Genomic DNA, 22160 nt, shown 5'->3' with positions numbered 1-22160 from the left:
ATAGCACAAGCCTTGCCTACTCTGCATCTTGATATTTTGAAATTTTCCTGATGCTCCTTGCTTATATCTGTAGGTCTTTCAAGTATATGGATATCTTACCATTCTGTACTGCAATGTCAGCATCATAGCTTCATGCTGGTACCTTTCAAGAATCGATATCTCCATGCCTAGTTTCTTCGATATGTCTTCTGTGACGATTGGACGCAGCTGTTTGTGGTCGCCGATCAGGACAACTTGCTTCGGCTCGGTCGTCACCAGGGGCACTATTGTTTCTGGTTCGGTGCACATACCACATTCATCAATGATGCACTGTTGTATTTGGGTACCCTCGGCTATTTGTTGGGCGCCGGCTGAAATACAAGTGCACAAGATGATGTCGCTCTGTTGTAGCACAATCTTCTTTGCTTCCTTAACAAGGCTGCTGTAAGTCGCCATATCTTTGCCGTCATAGGAATATCCTGGATCTCGGAACATCTTGTCATAATCTTTCAACTGTTGATGGAATGGGTTTGTTGGCTGTCGTATCAGGCAATGCAGAGAAACATCTTTGTGCTCCTCTGGCATGACATATTCACTCCCTTTGGTTCTCAATAGGTATTCTGGTGTGCCTGGGAGCGGGAAGGCCTTACGTTCTATGCTCTCACTGTACACTCTGACAATATTTTGGGTGGTAATGTTCTTCAAGTAAGCTGTAAAAGTAAAAAAATCACTTTCACATTAAAATACCGTACGTGAACACATGCTTCCGTCTGCGGCATGTGTACGCGCATTAGCCACTATGGATTTAAAATGTACGGTCAGATCTTATCTACAGATCCCCTCCGGTCTGGGTTTGAGTGGAGTCGGTTCGAAACTTAGAGAAAAAATAAGTTTCTAATAATTTATTTATGATGATCAAATATAATTTGTTCAACACTGTGGTGGCAGTTTTGATTTGAAATACACATTTACCTGGGGCTTTTTCCCTCTGCCGACGACCCTGATTGTCATTTTCATTGTTAAGCAGAATAATTTAAAGTATTCATATTGCCTTGATCGAAGTGCTTACCAGTGACAACATCGATGGATTTGTTTGATGGCCCACAATATAAAACTTGCTTGTGGCCAACAAATCTTCTTAACTGCTGATTTAAGTGGACAAACCAGTAGGCGATGTGCACACCAGTTACTGACTTTCCAGTCCCTGAAAAAATCGGTCGATTAAAATAGCCATGTAGTACAGTTGTAAACTCCGGAAAACTTCTCAGGGATTTCATTAGGGATTGGGATGGATTCTTTTGCATGGCGTTACTATTATTTGAATTGTTTCAAAAGAGAAATCATCAACATATCCGCTACATTTGTATGACATGAAAATTTTAACATGAGTTTATCACAGCTGGTGACTGAAATGCCTCAACACGATAAGCTTAGAATTTGCCCTTCATTATGTCTGATGTATTGGTATGTTTTTTATAGAACCTTGCGAATTTGTGACACTTATCAAATTGTTTAAAGTCTTTTGTACATCCGGAGTCGTTTCACAGAAGTTCACAGACTACCGAGAATATGTTCAATTGGCTACAAACGCATAACGAATTGTTCGACATAAACGATGAAGTATACGATCTTTTTTCAAGTACAAAGTCATAATATAGCTGCAAAGCAGCAATGACCGGGTTTCGAGACATTTTGATGCAAAGGGGCAATAAGAGAAATAGATATGAAAAAAAGGCTATGGGTAAATTGGTGAAATCGTGGTCAATGGTCATCTAGGACACCAGACATTTTATAAAAAAATTGCATCCCATAGTTATCCCCATATAACAAAAATCACACTTCCTGCTATGTGCATATTTAATGAGGATGTGGATGCGGCGTCATAAGGTGTCCAATCATACCAAATATTTGGGTATAGCACTTGTGATTACTGAGTTATGGACAATATGTATATTTTGTCAAAAAAATTCTATACCATACTTATGCCTATAAACCAAAAATCAGACCTCTAGCTTTACTGGCTTGCCCAGAATTAGATATGTGCATAATAAATGAGTTGCAGGAAAATGCCAAGTCAAAGGTCAAGTAGCATCCCCAAAATTGCGATATGCAATTTGGTCCAATACTGGTCATTGGCCAACAGACAGCAGCATTCTCGGGCTCTTACTAGGCCAGAATATGCAAATGAGGTCAATTTTAAAGTTTAAATTCAAAATGGCCGCCAGGTCATGTGACCAATTGTTATGGTCATGTGATCAAAAAATTACTTGCGTGGAGTTTTACCTATATGTCAAATTTGAAGTCTCTAGGTGCAACAGTGTTCGCAGTTGCATTAAGGTAATATGCACCTCGAAAGTGAAAGACTCAAAACTTTTCCTCAAACTTTCCTCAGTGAAACCTTCAACCATTCTCTTACCAAAGCAAGAATAAAAATCAGGGGTCACCGTGCAAATTTTGGTACTAGAGAGACAATAACTTGCGATTTCTCAATATTTGACATCCAAAATGGCCGCCATCCCTTCCGCAGACATGTCTTCAAAGAGTTTATTTGAACAAGGAAATCGAAGTGACGTACATATGACACATATCAACATGTTTTGCGGTGCGATCAAAAGGGGCGTCAGGAAGTTATAATTTAGGCAAAGTTCTATCATTTACATACATTACATACCCCAAGCAATTTGTACATCATTGGCACGTGAATAATATTCGTTAACATATTCAAAGACCTTTGTATGCTAATCTTATACAAAAGATGCATATGGCCTGCGAACAACTTTAGTGATCGGGAGATATTTCGCCCTGAAACATTTCTGTCGCACTGGTACTGTTGAGTAAAAGAGAGAGAGATTACCTGGGGGTCCTTGAATAAGTGTAAATGGTTTTTGCAGAGCAGTCTTTGCAGCTCGATCTTGGACATCATTCAATTTGTTGAATGGCCGTCCACGTCCGAATAATTTGATCTCAGTGTCCTGAATGACATTTGCATAGGAATTGTCTGCAAAAAAAGATGATGAAAGATTAATTTCGTCCTGTACTTGGTTGCTATGATGCATATAGAAATTTGTAAAGCTAAATTGAATCGTTTACTAATCGCAGTATGCTTCTGCAGTTAAAAACGTTTCATACCACTCATTGTGATCTTTCGACCCAGACATATGTCCTTGATAAACTTTGAAGCTTCCTCCAGTTGCTCTATTGCCTCCTTTACTCGTCTGAAAACCAAAACCCAAAGAAATACAAAGTTAGAGTACAAAACAAGACACATTCAACATTGTCCGATTCTACAAAGCCCTTACGATGTCAAGTCATATGCTCGTTCTATTTGGAAATTGTGAACTTGCGTAAGAGAGAACTCCAGCTTTGACGCCATGTTAGTGATAAGAGTAATAAATATCGTAATATGGTGTTATGAATATTAACCAAGGACTTCTGAAACATATTCAACCAATCACGACCATGTAAAGATTTGGAATTGATTTCATGTGTAGTACAAAGTTTGTGTACCACACAACGGTATCTCAGTTGGCATACGTCTTATCTAAATTAAAGGCCCTGTAGCTGTAACTCGTGAAATTTGTTGACCTGAAAAAGGCTTTCTATATTCTGTGGTTTTATTCAAATGTTTACAAATTTACAGGATACAGCCTTTTACAACTGAAAATTTGACAAATAAATTTATATTTTAACCGTTATTTTGATTTCCCGCCATTTTTAAAAATTGGTAATACTACAAAGAAAACAAAGCACTTGATGTCCCAGTGGAAAACATTCAGCACTATGAATTATATTGGACTACTCTGTTGTTTCTGTGGAGATTCCAATGCATATATGCACACCGTACAGTGTTTTTTGCTTTATTTGCATGAGGGCGCCATTTTTTGTTTGGGCAAACATTTATTATTTATCTTGCTCAAAATTGCACATGCAGTCCCAGTGGACAGTTTCTTATACTTGTATATACACCCCTCAATGAGTACATTCCCACGGACTTGTTTTAGTTTGGAAATAAAATCACCAAAAATAATGCTAAAAGATACAGCTATTGTGCCTTTAACATTTCTTTTCATGTTTATAAAACAAAAGCACAAAGGTAGATAGCCTTTTGGGTTTGCAGGGCCACAAAATAACCAGATACATTCTAATGTGCTTTGAGCAGATTGTCATAACGTACCTTAATAAATATCAATTGTTAAGGATGAGACACTAGCAGGAACATACCTGTCAGGCATGGTTTTGGGAATCCATTCTAATGTACACGGCAGGTCTGTTTGATTTTGCTGCAGAAGTCTGTCTGGTATCTTGGTGCTGGAATGGTGTAATTTCATATGGACTTCAGTGAATTCTTTCATTGTCTCGACCGCGGTACTAACACAATGGCCAACCCAACAGTAACCACGTGGTCTATCAGAAACTTCGGCACTTTTCTTCTTGTTGGCTGCCATTTCATCATCTTCTGGTATTTGATACCTTATACATATGAAGTCGTAGTGCCTGTTGTTCTCTTTGTCTTTAAGTTTGGGCCCATGAAAGTCGATGTGCTTGTTAATACAGAAAACGGCTGGCAGACGAAATACTCCTTCATATGTGTCTCCATCGTCTCCTGATTGAGACCACCAGATTGTAACATCGTGAATCGACACAGCTTCACCATCTGTAATTGCACCATAGGCTGCACCCATTTCGACCAGATTTCGCCAAACTCTCTGATAAGTTGCAACATTTCTCCTGTTTCTTAAAATAGCAGTTCTTTCATTTGCAACTTCGGCAAAGCAAATGATAGGGTCTTCCCGATGTTGGACACAGAAATCCAGCTTTGGAGTCATATTAAAGAGTTGAATTGAGGGAACCAATGTCCCTTTCTTCATATTGGTTGACAATTGGACTTCTATGACATCACCACAAGAATAGGTACGTTCAAATTTACAGAAGTGCTTGCTACCACTAATATCTTGTGGCATGATTCCTTCTGATGTAACTTCTGTAGTGAAGTTTGCCTGGTCAAGTTTGCCTGACGCCATTGTCGATGGATTGTTAAGAATCATACTTATTCTGTTTAGAACCGTCAAGAGTACATATCGGTTTGGTTGGTTGTCTGTAAGGAGATTACGAATCATTTGATTCCATAGACCACCAGGGACATGCTTAACATATCTATTGGGTGATAAGATGGCTGTTTCCAAACGTTTGACAGGTGGTAATGCAATCTCTTCATCTTCGTATTGTCTATGTTCATATATTCTTTCTTTCCATTTCAGTGTAACTGGATTATTTTTGTCTTCTATTGTTGGTTTTTCACATGGTTGAAGTGCACTGAATGTTATTGTACGCTGTCTAGAAGGAATTTGTCTGTTGTATTCGGAGACATGCATTTCAATGTCTCCATCAGTTGTTGATTCAACGAAGGCCAATGTCCGTGCTGGCTTATCTTTCAGTTTGGTAGCTACATGCAAAGCCATGGTGGCCCGTTCGAATTCATTGGCAAATGCAGTCTGTTGATTGCAGTGGTTGCATATATCAATAACATCAGTCTCACTGTATGGCGAATTCTGTGAAGTCAGATGTGCGATCACCAGTCTGTGAACAACAAGGTCAATATATCGTCTTATGGGCGAGGTGAAATGGGTATATGCAGGAACATTCAGAGAGAAATGTAATGTATCTTCATGAAGGTTATTTGAACTTATGTAGATAGCACGTTCCTGGATTTGCCGATAATTGCTAGACATCACAGCCAACCGAGGATGATTCTGGTCATTGAGAAGCAGTTTTCGTAGCTCGACCATGTCATCAACGTTTATGGCCTTTACTATCTGCTCCCAAACTTCATTCAAAACGTTGACATCTTCTCCCACTCCTGGTTTGAGATATTCTTGCAACTGAAGTAGTTCCGATTTTGCAGCAATGTCGATGCTATTTGAAATCTGATTTCCATGCTTATCTTTCCAGTCGATCAGTTTCTCATCTCTTGGGCGCTTCTGTCTCCTGAGTGGTGTACAATGAGGAAATACCTCTACAAGCAGATGCGCTACTTGCATATTGGCCACTAACATCATTTCTTCAACCATTGAATGTGCTTGTGGTGATCTTGCTACATCATCAGTGTCATATCTGCAACAAAATCGTCCATCAGCAAGACGGCCTTCTTGTAGTTTACAAGCCAATTTGTGCAAGACATTTATACTTTCCTTGATGCTGTCGGGGATGATATCTGTTTCCTTGCTACCATTAATTACATTTTCTGCATCTTCGTATGAGAGTTTTGCCTTTGATCGAATAACTGATCGACAGATCCTAGAGTCAACCAGCTCTGCATCTTCTTTGAATGTCACAAAGAGAGTTAAGGCTAGCCTTTTATGATTTGGTAATAAGCTACAGAGTTTCGTACTCAGCTGTGTTGGAAGCATGTGTATTGGATTCTGTTTCCATGGATAATGAGAGGTTGCTCTTTGGAAGGCCTCTTTGTCCAAATCACCGGAAGGACGCACAAAGAATGAAACATCAGCTATGTGGATACCTACTCTATAGAGGTTATCACTCAGACACTCCACGCTTAAGGCATCATCGAGATCAGTAGATTCTTCAGGGTCTACAGTAAACACGTCCAGGTGTTGTAAGTTTTCCCGATGACGAAATTCAGACTCAGGAATGGACCAGTGGTCGGGATAAAGTCGTGCTAATTCTCGTTTTGCTGCTGCTTTATAACTTGCTTTGACGCCGTACACTGATTTCAGTATTGCAGTGCCAGTAGCTAGGGTATCTCCGTGCTTAAGAACATCAATTACGACACATATCGGATAACGATACTGAGGATGCCAACGAAGGAACCGGACCAGGAACACTGTATTTGGACGATCTTTATTGGTCACCTTTTCATGGTGTTTAATCTTCAAATCCCCTCCCTTTGTCATTGTGCAGATTGGTATAGCATTAGGTGATCGTGACTTTATATCATCATGAGGCTGAATCCATATCATCTTTGGAAGATTTCTGTTAATGGGTGCCATAAGATTAGGAGAGTGTTCGTCAATAATGCACGCAATCTTTTGTAGCCTTGGGTCAACGGCTCTTTCTAAAATGCCGACTACAGTGCCATAAGTCTTTTCCGTCCTATCATCACCATCTGTAAAATCTTCTGTGCATTTAAGGATCTCAACGACCACTTCATCATTGTTCAGAGCCCTTCCTCGCTTCAGTCGGGTCGTTATTTCTATCTCTTGGTCTTCTGATTGATCCAAGCTGATGGCATAAGTTCTGGATGGCTCTATGAACAGTTTACATCTCTTGTAGACATTTGGTTCTGATATTAATTTTTCTTCAAGATCTTCTTTGCTAAATTCCTTAATCAACGTAGTGTCATCTGTTTCCAGGGTTTCATTTTCATACGGATTCCACACATATTCATCGGAGTCGGAGTCATAATCTTCATCATGATCAGCACCAATGAATCTCTGACGTCTCCTCTGTTTGTTTGATCGCGATGTGCCATTGCTCCGATGCATATCTCTCTTTGCATCAGCAACACCCATTTCTTCATTGCTTTCTTCATCACTTTCTGCAACATCTTCAAATGCCCTTCCTTCATCATGTCTCGTTCTGGTTTCATCCAACTGTCTAGCTAACTCTTGCAATATCTCATCCATATCCAGTGACTCTGGGATTGCCTCTTCATCATCGGATTCCCATTCATCGTATCCAACATTGTTGTCATCAAAAAAAGGCATATCATCTTTGACGACTTTCTTGTCCTTCATATCTGTATCAAATGTAAACTGTGTTGTCTTCTCTTTCGAGTAATGCCTAGCCATTCCTGCAGGATGCTGAGCATCACTTATTTGGCAAGGCAGTGCTTCTTTTGCGCTGTGCTTGTGACAAGGCTCTTCATTGTGTGCCAAAAATGAATTGGTACCAGTAAGAGCTGATGATGTTCTCTGCGTAATGTTTTCACCTGTGACATTGCTTCCAGCGTACGTTCTACTTTGTGCTGCCTGGAGATCAAGCTCTTCTTCAGTCCCCATTTTTGGTGTGAAGACTGGAGCTCTCGGGTTTAAAGTGACTGATATCACCTGTTGCTCTATGCTTTGGAGAGTAAGTGTGTCAGGATAAATGCTCTGATTTTTCTCGCACACAGATATAAATCTTTTCCAGATACCCGAACATTTACCCATCGAACACAAAGCCAATGGATCTCCAACCACAGCAACTAAAGACTGTGCTCGTGTCAAGGCCGTGTTGAGTAGTTTCTGGTCTGACAGGAATCCAAGATTTAAACTATCAATATCCGGTCCATCAGTTCCGTCTAGATTGCGAGTACGGACAGTGCTGATAAATAGGGCACGGAATTCCTTACCTGTGAAAAGACACAAGTCCAATCTTTGAAAATGTAGTGTCTTATAAAGGAATTTGTCACACGTCCGGAAGACGTGTGACAAATTTCTGTGGAACGTAGGAAAATCATCGCGAAACTATACTGCTACACATGCCGTAATATATAGCTTGAAGCGAAAGCAAATGAATCTGTCCATAGAATGATGTTAAAGACAGACCTAGGATATCTTCCAAAGTGAACCATTTATGTATCAGCTCTACTGAAGTCTCTACAATGACTGAATTTCCCTATAAGCTTATCTAAGTTCATTGCAATGTTAAATTAAAAGATTTACCTTGAAAGTTTACAATGTTTTCAACTGTCACCTTCTGTAAACCAACAACACGAAGGCGGTTTCGTATTTGTTGGACCTGCAATAAAAGCAGACGATCTGATAACTCCTACAAACATGAAACCATAAGGTGACACATTTAGTCCCATTAATTAATGCAATTTTTTGTTGAATCCGTTAGAAATTGACTTTCATCAAAAATTTCACGACTTGTACTTTGCGTCAAAAATAAATTATATATGAATCATTTTAAATCAATGAGGATATGTAAAAGTGCATGGAAACAGACAAGCTGTAATAACAAACATCACGCATGCAATAGGGTAGTCAATATTGATTTGTTAAGTTTTTCTGCCTCATTCAAACGTTATCTTGGCTCTTCGCAAGTAGTATTGCACAGGTGAATAGAAATGGCTTATTTTTCGCAGTGGATCATACATCTATAAGTGATTTCAGTAAACAGCGCCAAGAAAAAGTCATTTAAAAAGAAATGATTGCATTTTAAAATTTGCATTTTAAAATGGCCATCATTTGCATTTTCTATATGACCTGTTTTGAAACTACAGTTTTCAAGTCACTCAAAATCCCATATGTTACTGATGAAATTTGGATTACTTTCTTTTTCTTAAATATATCTGCCATCGAGCTTTTATGCAATATTGATTATTACGAATCTTCCGATATATAGGTGTATAATGATGACACCTGGAAACCACTTACAAAGACGAAAAAAGTTAAGATATGCACATTTAAAGTCAGTACAGAGGAAATGTATTTATGTACTTCACAACTGACATGTTCAACCTACATTCGCCGTATGAAGACAACATCTTTACCTGTGAAAGGTATGCTGCGACCACACCAACACGACTGAGATCCTTTGGACCCCATTCTTCCGGCCAGTTTTTGCTCAACCAGTTGACCCTTTTCAGAAGCTCTAATACCTATCCAAAAAGATATGTAACATTACCCATTATGCATTGTAACAAGCGTTGAATTAGGTAATTACAGGTATTCGTTCTCTTCTAATGTTTGCTAAACATTTGCCAGTCTAGCCTGACCTAGAAGAACGTCACTCTCTCTCTCTCTCTCTCCTCTCTCTCTCTCTTCTCTCTCTCTCTCTCCTCTCTCTCTCTCTCTCTCTCTCTCTCTCTCTCTCTATATATATATATATATATATATATATATATATATATATATACACACACACACAAATTACTTCGAGTACAAAGTGATGAAATCTGTTATTTAAGTCATGCATCCTGCAATCCTCAGACAAATGCATACTTCGATATATTATAACCATTTTCAGTAATAGAGCGCGAAGCCACTGCAGTGAACTGCAATAAAACTGATCACACTAATTAGTTTCAGCTGTAGCCAGCTGGTAAAGTCGACAACATTGTATGCCCCATGCAGACAGTTTGTCTGGGGAAGTTGAAATAAAAAAGATTTGTACATGGACCAGTGCATGGTAATGTTACATTGTATCTTAATCTTGAACACAGGGTGACAATCGTTAACTCTCATTTACATCTCGAGCCTCAGACAGAGCTAGTTTTGCCTTTGTACAAGCAGACTTTTTAGTGTTTATCAAGTAGCCTTGTTCAACACCAAAGTGGCCACGGCTACAGCTGAAACTAATTGGTGTAAGCAGTTTTATTGCAGTTCACTGCAGTGGCTTCGCGCTCTATTACTGAAAATGGTTGTATCATATATAGATATAGATATAGATATAGATATATGGATATAGAATACAATATGGCAAACATATTTGTAGAATTATTTGGCAATGACAGCATAGTATCCTATAGGATTTTGGGAGACTGGATGGCATAAAACCATTTACCTCAGCAGAATTGCTGTAAGATTTTCCACTGAGTTCCTCTTTTCCTTTGGCACTGTAAAATACCAGTGGATAGACGAGTGGATGTGCTTTTTGGGGTGGGTCTGAAGATGCAATCAGCTCCTTTCCGTAATACATTCGAGATATAAACCTGAGAATATCTTCATGGCATCTGTAGTTTTCACCGAACATTATACGGAAGGGTTCACTTTTTAATCCTTCATTGAGATAAAGTTTGAAGAGTCGTTTCAGCAGCGATTCGTTGAATTCATGCTTCTTCGCGTATTCTGAATACACCTGTGAAGATTTCAAAACAAAATAGTGAACAGTGATTACAATCTTTGACCGTTTCCTGCGATAACAAGTACATCCTCTTGACATTTTGAGCTATTGCATTAAACATCTCAAAAAGCCATACACTATATAGGGTTGGTAAGCATGATGTTCAAATGAAATCTTTCAATGGCTTTAATGTGTGCAATATAAAGTATTTGTTGCCGTCTGCTTTATTTAGAAAAGAGATGGCCACATCCTGTTGCTGATTGATATAGATATGACGCCATTTTTTCAGTTGTGGAGCTTATAACGCAATATAGGAGTGCCAACGGAAGGAAAGTGGGGTCAAATTCTCAGTGGGTAGAGGAATGACAACAGCGTAATGCAAATTATACGTTATTTTAATAGGCAGGGAGATTCGATTGGCGGTGAATGTGTTATGCTACATGATAAAATGTGGTTATCGCAGGGCAATGAAGTCGTTGTGCACTTGATGCTGAGTCACTTGTGACAATTTTAATTAAGTTCCTTTAATCTGATTATGCTCATTTAGTTCATATTCTCGACATTCGAAACATGAAGAGATCATCAGGATGAGAAAAATCAATTTAACCAAATTCATTACTATATAGATTCTAGAATCAGAACGGAAAGACAGGGCTTGAATGTTACACTAAGTTTTTTTGTTTATGAATGGAACCTTTGGTGTATAGCAACAGAAATGAAAGCAGTTAAGATGTACACGTAAATGCCTGCATTTAGACAAATTGAGAAAGCATTTTCGTGTAACCATAAACCAAAAACACAACTAGCAGTGTATGGTAATATGTATTTCAGTACTATCTGTACTGCGTTTTAATTACTATGTCTGCCTTTGTAACCCGACTAGTTTTATCAGCACTGGTTACGAATAGGCCATATATTCCTGCATATACTAACCTCAGGACTCATTTGTTTGTGGTCTCCAGCGAGAATGACCTTCGTGGTTTTGCCTGCTAGGGTTACTGGTGTGATAACGTCAACTTCTAGAGCTTGACCAGCTTCATCAACAAATATGTGCGTGAAGTGACCTTCTAAACCGATGTTGTGCAGGAGAAGAGATGTCGATAGTGTTGTCACGACGACTGAGTATTTCTTTATTTCTGCTGCATCATCGGTTGTTGGCATGCGCACACTTTGTATCCCTGGTTTGCTCTCCTTCAGAGAGCTGTATTTAGCAGCTGCCGTGGATATAGCTTCTCGTCGACGATATTCAGCGTAGATTCGAAATGGTCGTACCTTGGTAAATCCCTGTGTGACCATTTTGTCAAAGTATTCCGTAATGTACAAGTCGGCCGCACTAAAAAACAAGAAAGAAGCATCAACATTACGTTTGTCATTATTCAACGGAAACGTGACACCAACACGGTCATACCAATGATCTATCGTGATTTGCGATATTAATTTGCCAAGCTTACTCGTCAAACACACCAAACCAATGACTGTAGCCAGCAAGTGTGACTAAACGAAACAAATTTATACATACATACATACATACATACATACATACATACATACATACATACATATATGCGGCATACATATATACATGCGGCATACATACATACATACATACATACATACATACATACATACATACATACATACATACATACATACATACATACACTCAGACAGACAAGGGGACAGAGACAGAGACAGACAGACAGACAGACAGACACACGCACGCACACACACACACACACACACACACACACACACACAATATAATATATATATATATATATATATATATAATATATATATATATATTATATATATATATATCGAAACTAATGTAGGACATGAAACCACGTCGCCCAAATTCAGTTCGGATATATATATATATATATAATATATATATATATATATATAATATATATATATCAGGGTTTTACATCACTTTTACTTTTGAGAGTCCCTGGGACTCCTGGTGTTAGAAAATGGGAGTCCTACATCAAAATATGGGGTCCCAATTTATTTCACAAAAATGTTTTATAGTTTATCAATGCCATGGTCTTCACTGTGTTCAATTAGTATTAAAACACACAGCAAATGTTGCATATTTCTTAAAATAATTCCTACATGAAAATTCTAGTTCATACTGAGGGCCCTCATTGATCAATTCAAAGAACATTATTCATGATATTATCTCATAACTTTAATGACAAGTTCACAACGTTGTGAAATTTGAACAAGTATTCAAATTTGGCAAATTGACAAGAAGGTAAGTAATTTCATACTCTGAAATGGCATTCACCTAGCAAGTCCAGTAGGTTTGAGTTCACACTCTGCCAGCAGCTCCTTCAGCAAATAACCTAGCAGTGTTCATGAAGTCAAAATCATCTATGATGGGGCCAACCAGTTTGATGAACATTAGTCTATTAGGCCTTTGAGGATTGAGTCTATTTCGTGCCCTCTGTTTGATGGCATTTTGTACTGAAAAGCCCCTTCACATGGGGCAGAGGACACTGGTATGACAAGAGCAATTTTAGCAAGAATGGCAAAATCAGGATACTCCTCTGTAAAATCAGTTAGCAACAGCTTGATATACATATCAAAATTCAGTGCGTCCCTATGAGATCTTGTGAAGTGTTTGTAAACAAGAAAGTGTGCCCTAGCTCTATCAGCATCAATACCTGGTGTATTGTTATAATGAATCAACAGTTGATCAAGCTGGTTGACCCCATAGTCAGGTAGGTTGGCCACATTTTCAGGATATCTGTGTGGGTTGAGAATCACATCAAAACACTCCAGAATATTCATCTCATCATCTGGAAATCTGCTATCTAAATTCTGCAGCAGTTTGTTGATATAATTTTCTCTTGCATCACAGAACCTCTGTCTGAGTGGCTGATTGTCAGTATTTTGAATGTTTTGTATGTGTTTTTCTGACCATGCCAGGAACATCACCCAAATCATTAAAGACTTCTCTGACAGTGTGTGAATCATTAGTCATTCTATTCAATGTGTCCCTAGTAGACTGAACACTTTTTTTGATATGAGAGGTGACAGAATCTTTCTGAAATGTAAGGCTCAAAATTCCAATGACAGTAAGGACATCAATCAATAAGGCAGTGAATAGCAGAAACAATGAATTGGAGACAAATTTCAACAGCTCATCAGCCTTTCCCCTTTTTTGTCACTTGCAAGTGCCAAGGCAATTGGCTCAAAACTGATGAAAACCATCTTGACAGCTGATTCGACCGACAGCCAGCGAACAGATGTAGCCTCAGTAATTTGTTTTGTTTTCCCATTCAACAGAGTTTGAATTTCTCTAAGTTTGTCATATCTCACACTAGAGTCATTAAAGTATTTATACAATGAATGGATTATATTATGATATTCTTTGCAATATTCAATATCTCTGCCTGCTTGGGCAGCAGCAAGATTCAATCGATGTGCAACACAATGCACTTGAACAAGGTTGGGATTTCTGGCTTTTAATTTTGCACCCAACCCGTTCAAACGCCGGTCATTACGGCCGCCCCGTCTGTTCCTAGTCCATATATTTTGTCCACGGCTGCGTCACAGATTTCTTTCCTAGTCAAAAATTCAATCAAGGCGTTTTCAATCTCTGCAGCAGTGGCATCTGTAATTTGCTGGTTACAGAGGAAAGAAAAATTCGCCTCGCCATTCTGAATATATCGAACATATATTGCAAGTTTCTTATGAATGAAATGTCACAACACAAGTCTCATCCAACATTATACCGATGACGTCACTTGCATGTATGCTATCAATCAGGGACTTCTCGATCGCACGTTGAATACACTCTTCAAACTCCATAACTATCTGAGGACGTTTGTAATATTCAATGTCTAAGCCGTTCAGATTCTGTAGATGAATGATGTCAGTGAATACATCGCATGGAAGGTCACGTTTAGCGATCAGGTAAACAGTACGTAATTGTGCAGCGTACGCCTCGAGTTTCGTTACTTACCGCTACGTATCACTCCACTCGAAACTGTGCTCTTACCCTGCAACTGCCGGTCCTCATGCTTAGGATTTTAATGCTTGTGAGATGACTTTTCCGAGTCCTGATGACGAGTGAGAGTTGAATGTTGAAAATTACAAAAACCTTCCATGAACGGGCATGTAACATTCGCTTTCAAACATACACCGCATTCCATGACGTTTCGCTCTTCAGAATATCGAAGCCATTTATAGTAATCTATTGAGTCAACTTCTGTTGAATGTTCGTAATTTTGCTGACTTGGTCGGGGGACCTGATGTATCAGTATCGCATGGCGTAGCTGCCGTTTCGGCCTCGACCAAACCTGCATGTTGCTGGTTGCTGCGGCGCCGAAAAACCTTCGCAGATCGGCCTGTTTGACACGACCCGCCATGATGCATAAAAATGTGTTAATCAACACAAACAAGAATCGACCAATTAAGAATCAGTTTACATTTTGAAAGTAACTTTTTACAGCAGTAGAATTTGTTTCCGCGGTTACCATTGGTTATGAAACAGTGGAGGCCAATGCACTATGGAGCATTCCATTAAAGTACGGGGTCGGTAAGGTTTACTGGGATGTGTTTTACGTGTTCAGCAGCTTCGCAAGGTGTACACCAGCAACAGATATTGCTGCGTCCAAGGGACGCGTGGTTTAGTTTTGAGGGGTCCTGCGTCCGGTTTTATGCGTAAAGGACGCAGAAATGCGCGTCATGTAAAACCCTGTATATATATATATATATATATATATATATATATATATATATATATATATATATATATATATATATATATATATATATATATATATATAATATGAGAGAGAGAGAGAGAGAGAGAGAGAGAGAGAGAGAGAGAGAGAGAGAGAGAGAGAGAGAAGAGAGAGAGAGAGAGAGAGAGAGAGAGAGACGGTGAACATAAAGTATATAAAATTAATTCATAATGGATATATTTCTTCAGCTTACCTGTTTGACATTGTGCACACCAATACTCGTGCTTCAGGTTGATTGGTTACCAACTGTTTGATGGACATCGCGATGGTGTACGTCTTTCCAGTTCCGAATGGTCCATAGATGATAAGAGGATTCACGTTTTTGCTTTTTTCGGTGATTGACTCTACAGCCTGAAGTTGGCGTCTGTTCATCTTTACACCAGGGACCTTTTTCAGTTTGGACTTTGTGTCATCTGGTATTCCGCTAAACTCGGGAAAAACGTAATTCAACTTGTCTCCAGTAAGCTTGTCTATTGCGTAATGTTGACGACAGAATGGTAGACGATTTATACGGAACTGAATTTCTACTTCCGTCTTTCTGTCTGCTCGCAAACTCATCCCTTCACAGCACTTTCTGCTCAGATGAACGGAGACCGTCTGTTTTTCGATTCCGTTGAAATCACGATCGTTCACGATCTTTGTCTCGTACACAACATTTGACTTAGACCCTTGGGGTTTTATTAACAAAGTGTCAACGCTTCGTAGCAGGATCCTTCCAGCTTCGTAGTCGTCGCAGAGTTCTTTGTCAAGGTGAACTTGTCCGAACAGTTCGTCATCTTGGGCATAGCGTGCTGATGTTCCAAAGATGGATTCTTGTGATATAGATTTAGTTACTGTCATCGATGTTTCGCAACAGAATCTGACGGGAAAGATTGGTGGATAACATTTTAAGACATTCTGTAAACATGTCTTTCATTGTAATTTACCAACACTTTTAAGGATAATTATAATCTCAAACTAGGAGGTTTTCGGTAAAAGGTTCGGTAAAATATTTTAATAATGCGTAAAGACTAATAAAGACTACCCTACGTTACTTTAAAAGCTACTGACTGTTGAACATAACTTACCCCTCAAGTATTTTCATTTGGGCCAATTCTTCCATATTCAAAAGGCGATGCATTTGATAAGTGTAGCTCTTCTTTGAAAGTTCAACCTCCCGCACCATTTGGGTCTGCTTTTCGAACGTGGAAGGGATTTTGTACGTCTTCAAAAGACGGTTGTCAAATTCGCTTCGTACAGGATCAGGGTACGGTACGATGATACTGTTGGTAGAATCCCAAGCGGTTACTTCGGTTTGACGTTGTATCTGGCCGATAGTTTCCAAATCTTGAGGACTTCCCACGTGAGCTGTCAACTTCCTCATCAGCACCGGTTCAAAGCCAAAGTCAAACACAACCCACTGGTGAAAACTCCCAAACATTTCAGATTCAAAGGCTATGGGGACCAAATAGTTACTGCTTCCTTTTGAAAGTTTGCTGCCAGATGTCACTTGAAGCCTTTCGTCTCCACTTTTGATGTAAAAGTGTTGCCGATGGATATCAAAGAGCAATCCAACTTGAACCAATTGTACCTTAAAATATGAAAATTTTTCTTGTTTAAACTACTGTAACTTTATTGTAATTCTGGCCTCAAAAATGAAAGACTTAAACTTTTGCTCAAAGTTTCCTCAAGCAAACTTTCACCTATGCTCTTTCAAAATCAAGAATAAAACCCAAATTTGCTATTAAAAGAAAAAACGAATTACTCAGTGTTTACCGATGTTTGAAATTCAAAATAGCTGCGATCCCTACATTATCTCTAGGGGCATTATATTTCGACTGTCACAAAACTAGACTAGTGAAAACTTTATTTACTCCATAAGCTTCAAAAAATAAGCCTTCTTAAGTGGTAGGCCAAAAGAATACTGCAAAAGTTTGAGTGTATCATAAGCATCCAAAACATTTTTCTCCTGCTATGACTCATAGATGAATACATAGCGTATGCTTTGTATTTGGCGGGATATGTTCATTAAGTTTGAAAAATATGGCAGCACTTCTTCCTTTTATGACCAGCAGTCCATGTCTCCATCTGTCTTTCTTGGTATAATTGTTCTGCTTTTGATGCTTATTTGTGTTTGTCAGTATTTGAATATACTGTGAGGGTACGGCTAGATAACATTTTCGGACATTGGATGGCGTTAGTATATTCGCGTCTTATCCTAAATTCTTTTGCTGTTTCTGAATGGTTTGATCCCTCGATAAAAAGAAATTCATGTATTCACAAACAACAGACCTAGTGAATTCTGCATTATACACTTACTTTGTCGGACGACAACTGGAACTGCCATTCATGTGTTATTGCTTTGCTGTCATCGAGTCTTTTCAGTGGAATCGTCAGTTCTGATTGGCAGGTGATGCTCACGTGATCGATGTGTTCTTTCAGCTACAAATCAATGAGATGTTTAAAACAAATGCGTCGGTATTATGAAGTCCTCAGTTGTGTTTGTCATTTTAATTGCAAGGGCAATGAATTGATATATAGATATATGAATATAAGTCTTGGAAGAGTGTTAAAAATTGTTTACACCATAATTAATATCAAATTAAACTATAATATGATGGTCCTCTATTATGAGAAACATATCGATATATTAACATGACCTTCATCAATTTTAGACCAGTTTTTAAAACAAGTGTGGGAAAACTACAAATAAACACATCCTGGTAGTAAATGTCAGTCTCTTTACACATTTTGACTTAATCGTTTTCAATCACCGGTCAATTCAGTTTACACCGATACTATATATGTCTTTCAGTCAATAATGGAAACAATTACATACCACACTCTCGTTGTCTTGTTGCTCATTGTATTTTTCGATTAGCATATCCATAAACGAATATAGATGCCTCTCTTTGGCCACCTCTGACCTCATTCGGCGATAAGCTGACCTCTCTTTCCATTCTGCTAATTCATCTTGGCTGTGGGCGTCAGTACAATAATCACTCCATGTACACGAGTTAGTTTGTTTGGACTCCCTGTAACAAGTCAAATAGAATATTGATAGTTAAACTTTAATGGGTCTTCATCACATGCGCCTGTACACTTAGCCATGCGGAAGATCATTCTACATAAAATCCAAAATGCCAAACAGGGAACCTTGTGATTAAGATTTTACTTAAAACAATTAGCCAGCAAAGATTATTCTCTTTTACCAGCTCTGAAAATATTTTGGGGTATTTTGGATACCCCAGCCTGTGATGCAATATGTAAAATATACCAAACGAACTACAAAATTATTGTACCAATACAGTATCTAATACAATCAATTCTTCGCACAAAAAAGATTATCGGCCTGTACAATTTTCTCGGAACACATACTTTGCACATAGTTTTAGATTGTCTTCATGTACATTCCATGGTGGTGGCCTGTGTTTCCACTCATGCTCTCGGTCTTTGTCCGAAAGAACTCTCATCTTATGATTAGACGAAGCACAGTGTTGTTCGAGTTGAATCTTCGAGTTACAGTGTCTACTGCAGTATTCACAGTAGTATGATTTCTGTCTTGCATAAGCCAAGTCCAGGGGTGTAGTCACATGTTTATCATTCCACGGGTTTGATGGAGGATTTTCCACTGGTGCTGTATATTCCCTCCTCGTCGGCTTCAGCTGCTCTTCCAAGCCCTGGAGTGACAGCACTATACAAAAAACAATAATGAAAAAAGTAGACATCGCACCATGGTGAGGAAAGATTGGCTCAGAATGTCCAACCCATCTTTATAAAACTGTTAATCCCTCAGTAAAAGCCTGTTCTCATATAGACAATTTACCATTTAAAAGCAAATAGGGAATGCAAATTAACTGTGTGCACGAGTTTAAATGTTTCTGATCATCTGCATAGCCAATATAAAACTGCGTCTGCACCATTCAGATGGAACGTAGCAAGGCTTTTAGGAGGCATCATGACCAAATGGCTAGAGCAGTGGACGCATGATCACAGGATGGCGAGTTCGAGCCTCGGCATGGTTATGGTGTTGTGTCCTTGAGCAAGGTACTTTATTCCTCATTGCTTCTCCCCACCCAGGAGTGATGGATACCTGGTAGGACAGTGATTGTAATGTGTGCGTTTAGCTCTGCTGCGCTTATTGGATGCACATGTGAGGTGTTGTTTGCTCCCCAGGGAGTTGAGTGGTATCATATTAGGTCCAGTGACCAGGGGTAATAATAATTGTAAAGCGCCTTGAGAACATGAACTTATGGATATGTGCGCTATATAAGAACCCATTATTATAATTATCATTATTATTATTTGATTAATGCTAATAGTTTGAATAACTCATGTCTCGTGGGTCTTTTTTCCAGTTGCACACGGCAGACCCATTTTCCGAAGGTCACATGTCACTATATATAAAACATATTTTGTTTCTTCGCTCTTTATGGAGGCCTCCTTGCCACATCATTCACAAATATGGTACTTGATAATCTTATATAGAGGACAAAATGCGTCGAGTTTCCACACTCAGTGCATATCAACTTACAAATTATGGTGAGACTTTTAGGTGTGTAAACATCTGTATAACTACTGCATTACCAGTTTAAGTTTCCCTATTACTATAAATTCTTTTACAGAGCAAAACGTAATGTACTGACCATATGCCATAGCCTGCTGTAGCTTCAAAATGGGATACCAAGTATTGTCTTGGGAATCAAATTATGTACTTTAGCGGGTCCTTGAAGAATTTGAAATATTTCAAGATCATATCAGCGACAAATTTATTTGATTTGAGAAACAGGGAGACGCACTTTCGCTGACCCTTACCTTGATTTATTGACTGCCATGTCCACAGTGCCTTTTCTTCATCGGAGTGGGGATACCGACATTCTTGCTGTGCAAGTTCTCTGTAATGGTCCTTCCCTCGCTGTGCGTGAACGCATATTTTGAAGGTTCTCCTGTCGGCAAGAGATCGGGGAATGCTGTTAACTTCCACCCAGCGCGCATTTTCTCTGATGCTGACCAGGATTACCTTATTTGTTTCTTTCCATTGGTGGATGCCTTTCGCACACTTTCCAGGGTTTTGAGAATGTTGCATGATAGGTTGTTTTGTACGGGTCCAACAGTTTTTGCAGACTATCGCCATCTTGAAAGGGATTTTGATATGGGTTTGATTTTGGATTGCTTGTAAACCAGGAGTGGATGTTGATGGCGTCTGTACTGGTTGCTGATTGTTATAGTTTGAAGCGGCAACGATTTGATGACGTGTGACACTGGAGATGGCTTCCAATTCCCAGACTGCCTTCTCAGCATCAGAGTGAGCGAAAGTGCAGTTGGCACGGAGTATCGGCACGTTGGCATGATGTTTGAATCTGCATGTTTCAAATCGTGTGCGATTAGCAACTTTTGGATTGACGTCTGCAATTCTGAAAAATGACGTGCCCTTGCCTTCCTGTTGTTGAATGTGCATCGTCATTTCGTTGGACTTCCAAGGGTGCTTGTCGTTGGCGCTGCAAAACTGTGACATGCCACCTATGGTTTTGACGCATATGCTAGAAGACTTCATGAAGCACTCCTTGCAGCACATGACGAACTGACCGCCACATTCTTCAAGGAGCATTTTCAGCTGTTCAGGCGTTGCTGGTGGTTTGTTTTGTCGAATTACTGGAGACTGTGAGCGATGTGGGTCTTCTGTCTGAACGGATGGAGTAATTTGTTTGTTCACGGAAGTGGGTTTTGGTGATGAGGTTCTGGCTCGAACATCTTTTGAAACACTCCCTTTTCTTCTGACAGAAGTAGCTGATGTGATACCGGTTTGGTTCGTGTTGTTATCCCCAACAGCAGCATTGCGTGTTTTGAAGCCAGGTAACCGCTTCAGGTATAACATCAACTCCTGCCTGTCTACGTTATACTTTCGCTCCAATGTCCAAAACTCCATCTCTTCTTCACTGTGACCGAAACTACACCCATCTTTAGGACCCTTACACCTTTCTTCATTTATAAAGTCGTTGCAAAGCACATACTTGCCGTAGAATTTCTTGTTTGTACGATGCCTTATTTCCTTCCAGCGGGACACCCTCGCCACTTTTCGACAGGAAAGAAGTATGTCTCCCCAACAAGTGTGTTCCAATTGGGGACTATGGTTGTAGCTGCCTTCACCAAACTGACCCGGAGTCTTGGTGTAGCACTGTTGACATGCGAGGGCAAAGTCATGCGTCTTCAACAGTTCGAGAAAGGCCGCCGGCGGACCGTTAAGATCAGATACGACGCTAGCATCGGAAACATTTTCAGTTGTTACCATGCCATCTTTCCTGGGCAATGTTGGAGGTGTCATAGGAAGCTTGCGAGAACTTGTTGGTGTCCCTTTGCTTCGTGGCCTCTTAAAGGCAGTTGGTGGACCGTTAATATCAATTACAGAGGTGACATTAGGCTTAATTTTGGGAGGCTGATGAGTGATTGAGGGAGTCTGTGTTTTGCCTGGCACCCGATTCCCATTACCTATAATTTAAAAATCAGAATGTGCTCAGATACTTTAATGATAAACATGTAACCACATGCACGGTATAAAATCTATCAAGGTTAGACGAGTTGAATTATACCGAATTCTATTCGACAGGTGTAGGGACGGTCTAAAAATCATCGGTTTCTTTACTTGTGCACCAATGA

At 39.3% G+C, this 22160-nt stretch overlaps 1 protein-coding gene across 1 annotated transcript in view; it reads right to left on the bottom strand.

Annotated features, from left to right (window-relative positions):
- The window catches only part of LOC139143624 (3'-5' exoribonuclease HELZ2-like), a 39277-nt gene that overhangs the window by 3362 nt on the left and 13755 nt on the right, over positions 1-22160 (bottom strand). The window contains exons 13-27 of the mRNA XM_070714114.1: positions 20322-21992; positions 18885-19200; positions 18346-18541; positions 17826-17948; positions 16595-17097; positions 15721-16386; positions 11701-12100; positions 10489-10782; positions 9476-9583; positions 8643-8718; positions 4201-8329; positions 3109-3194; positions 2834-2977; positions 1049-1183; positions 100-689 (exon numbers count right to left, since the gene is read on the bottom strand). Coding sequence (XP_070570215.1) covers positions 100-689; positions 1049-1183; positions 2834-2977; positions 3109-3194; positions 4201-8329; positions 8643-8718; positions 9476-9583; positions 10489-10782; positions 11701-12100; positions 15721-16386; positions 16595-17097; positions 17826-17948; positions 18346-18541; positions 18885-19200; positions 20322-21992 — 9437 coding nt within the window. The remainder of the gene's footprint in view (positions 1-99; positions 690-1048; positions 1184-2833; positions 2978-3108; positions 3195-4200; positions 8330-8642; positions 8719-9475; positions 9584-10488; positions 10783-11700; positions 12101-15720; positions 16387-16594; positions 17098-17825; positions 17949-18345; positions 18542-18884; positions 19201-20321; positions 21993-22160) is intronic.

The sequence above is a fragment of the Ptychodera flava genome, chromosome 11 (assembly GCF_041260155.1).
Source record: "Ptychodera flava strain L36383 chromosome 11, AS_Pfla_20210202, whole genome shotgun sequence".
In the NCBI taxonomy this organism is placed as follows: domain Eukaryota; kingdom Metazoa; phylum Hemichordata; class Enteropneusta; family Ptychoderidae; genus Ptychodera; species Ptychodera flava.
This window is presented reverse-complemented; position numbering and strand designations above follow the sequence as displayed.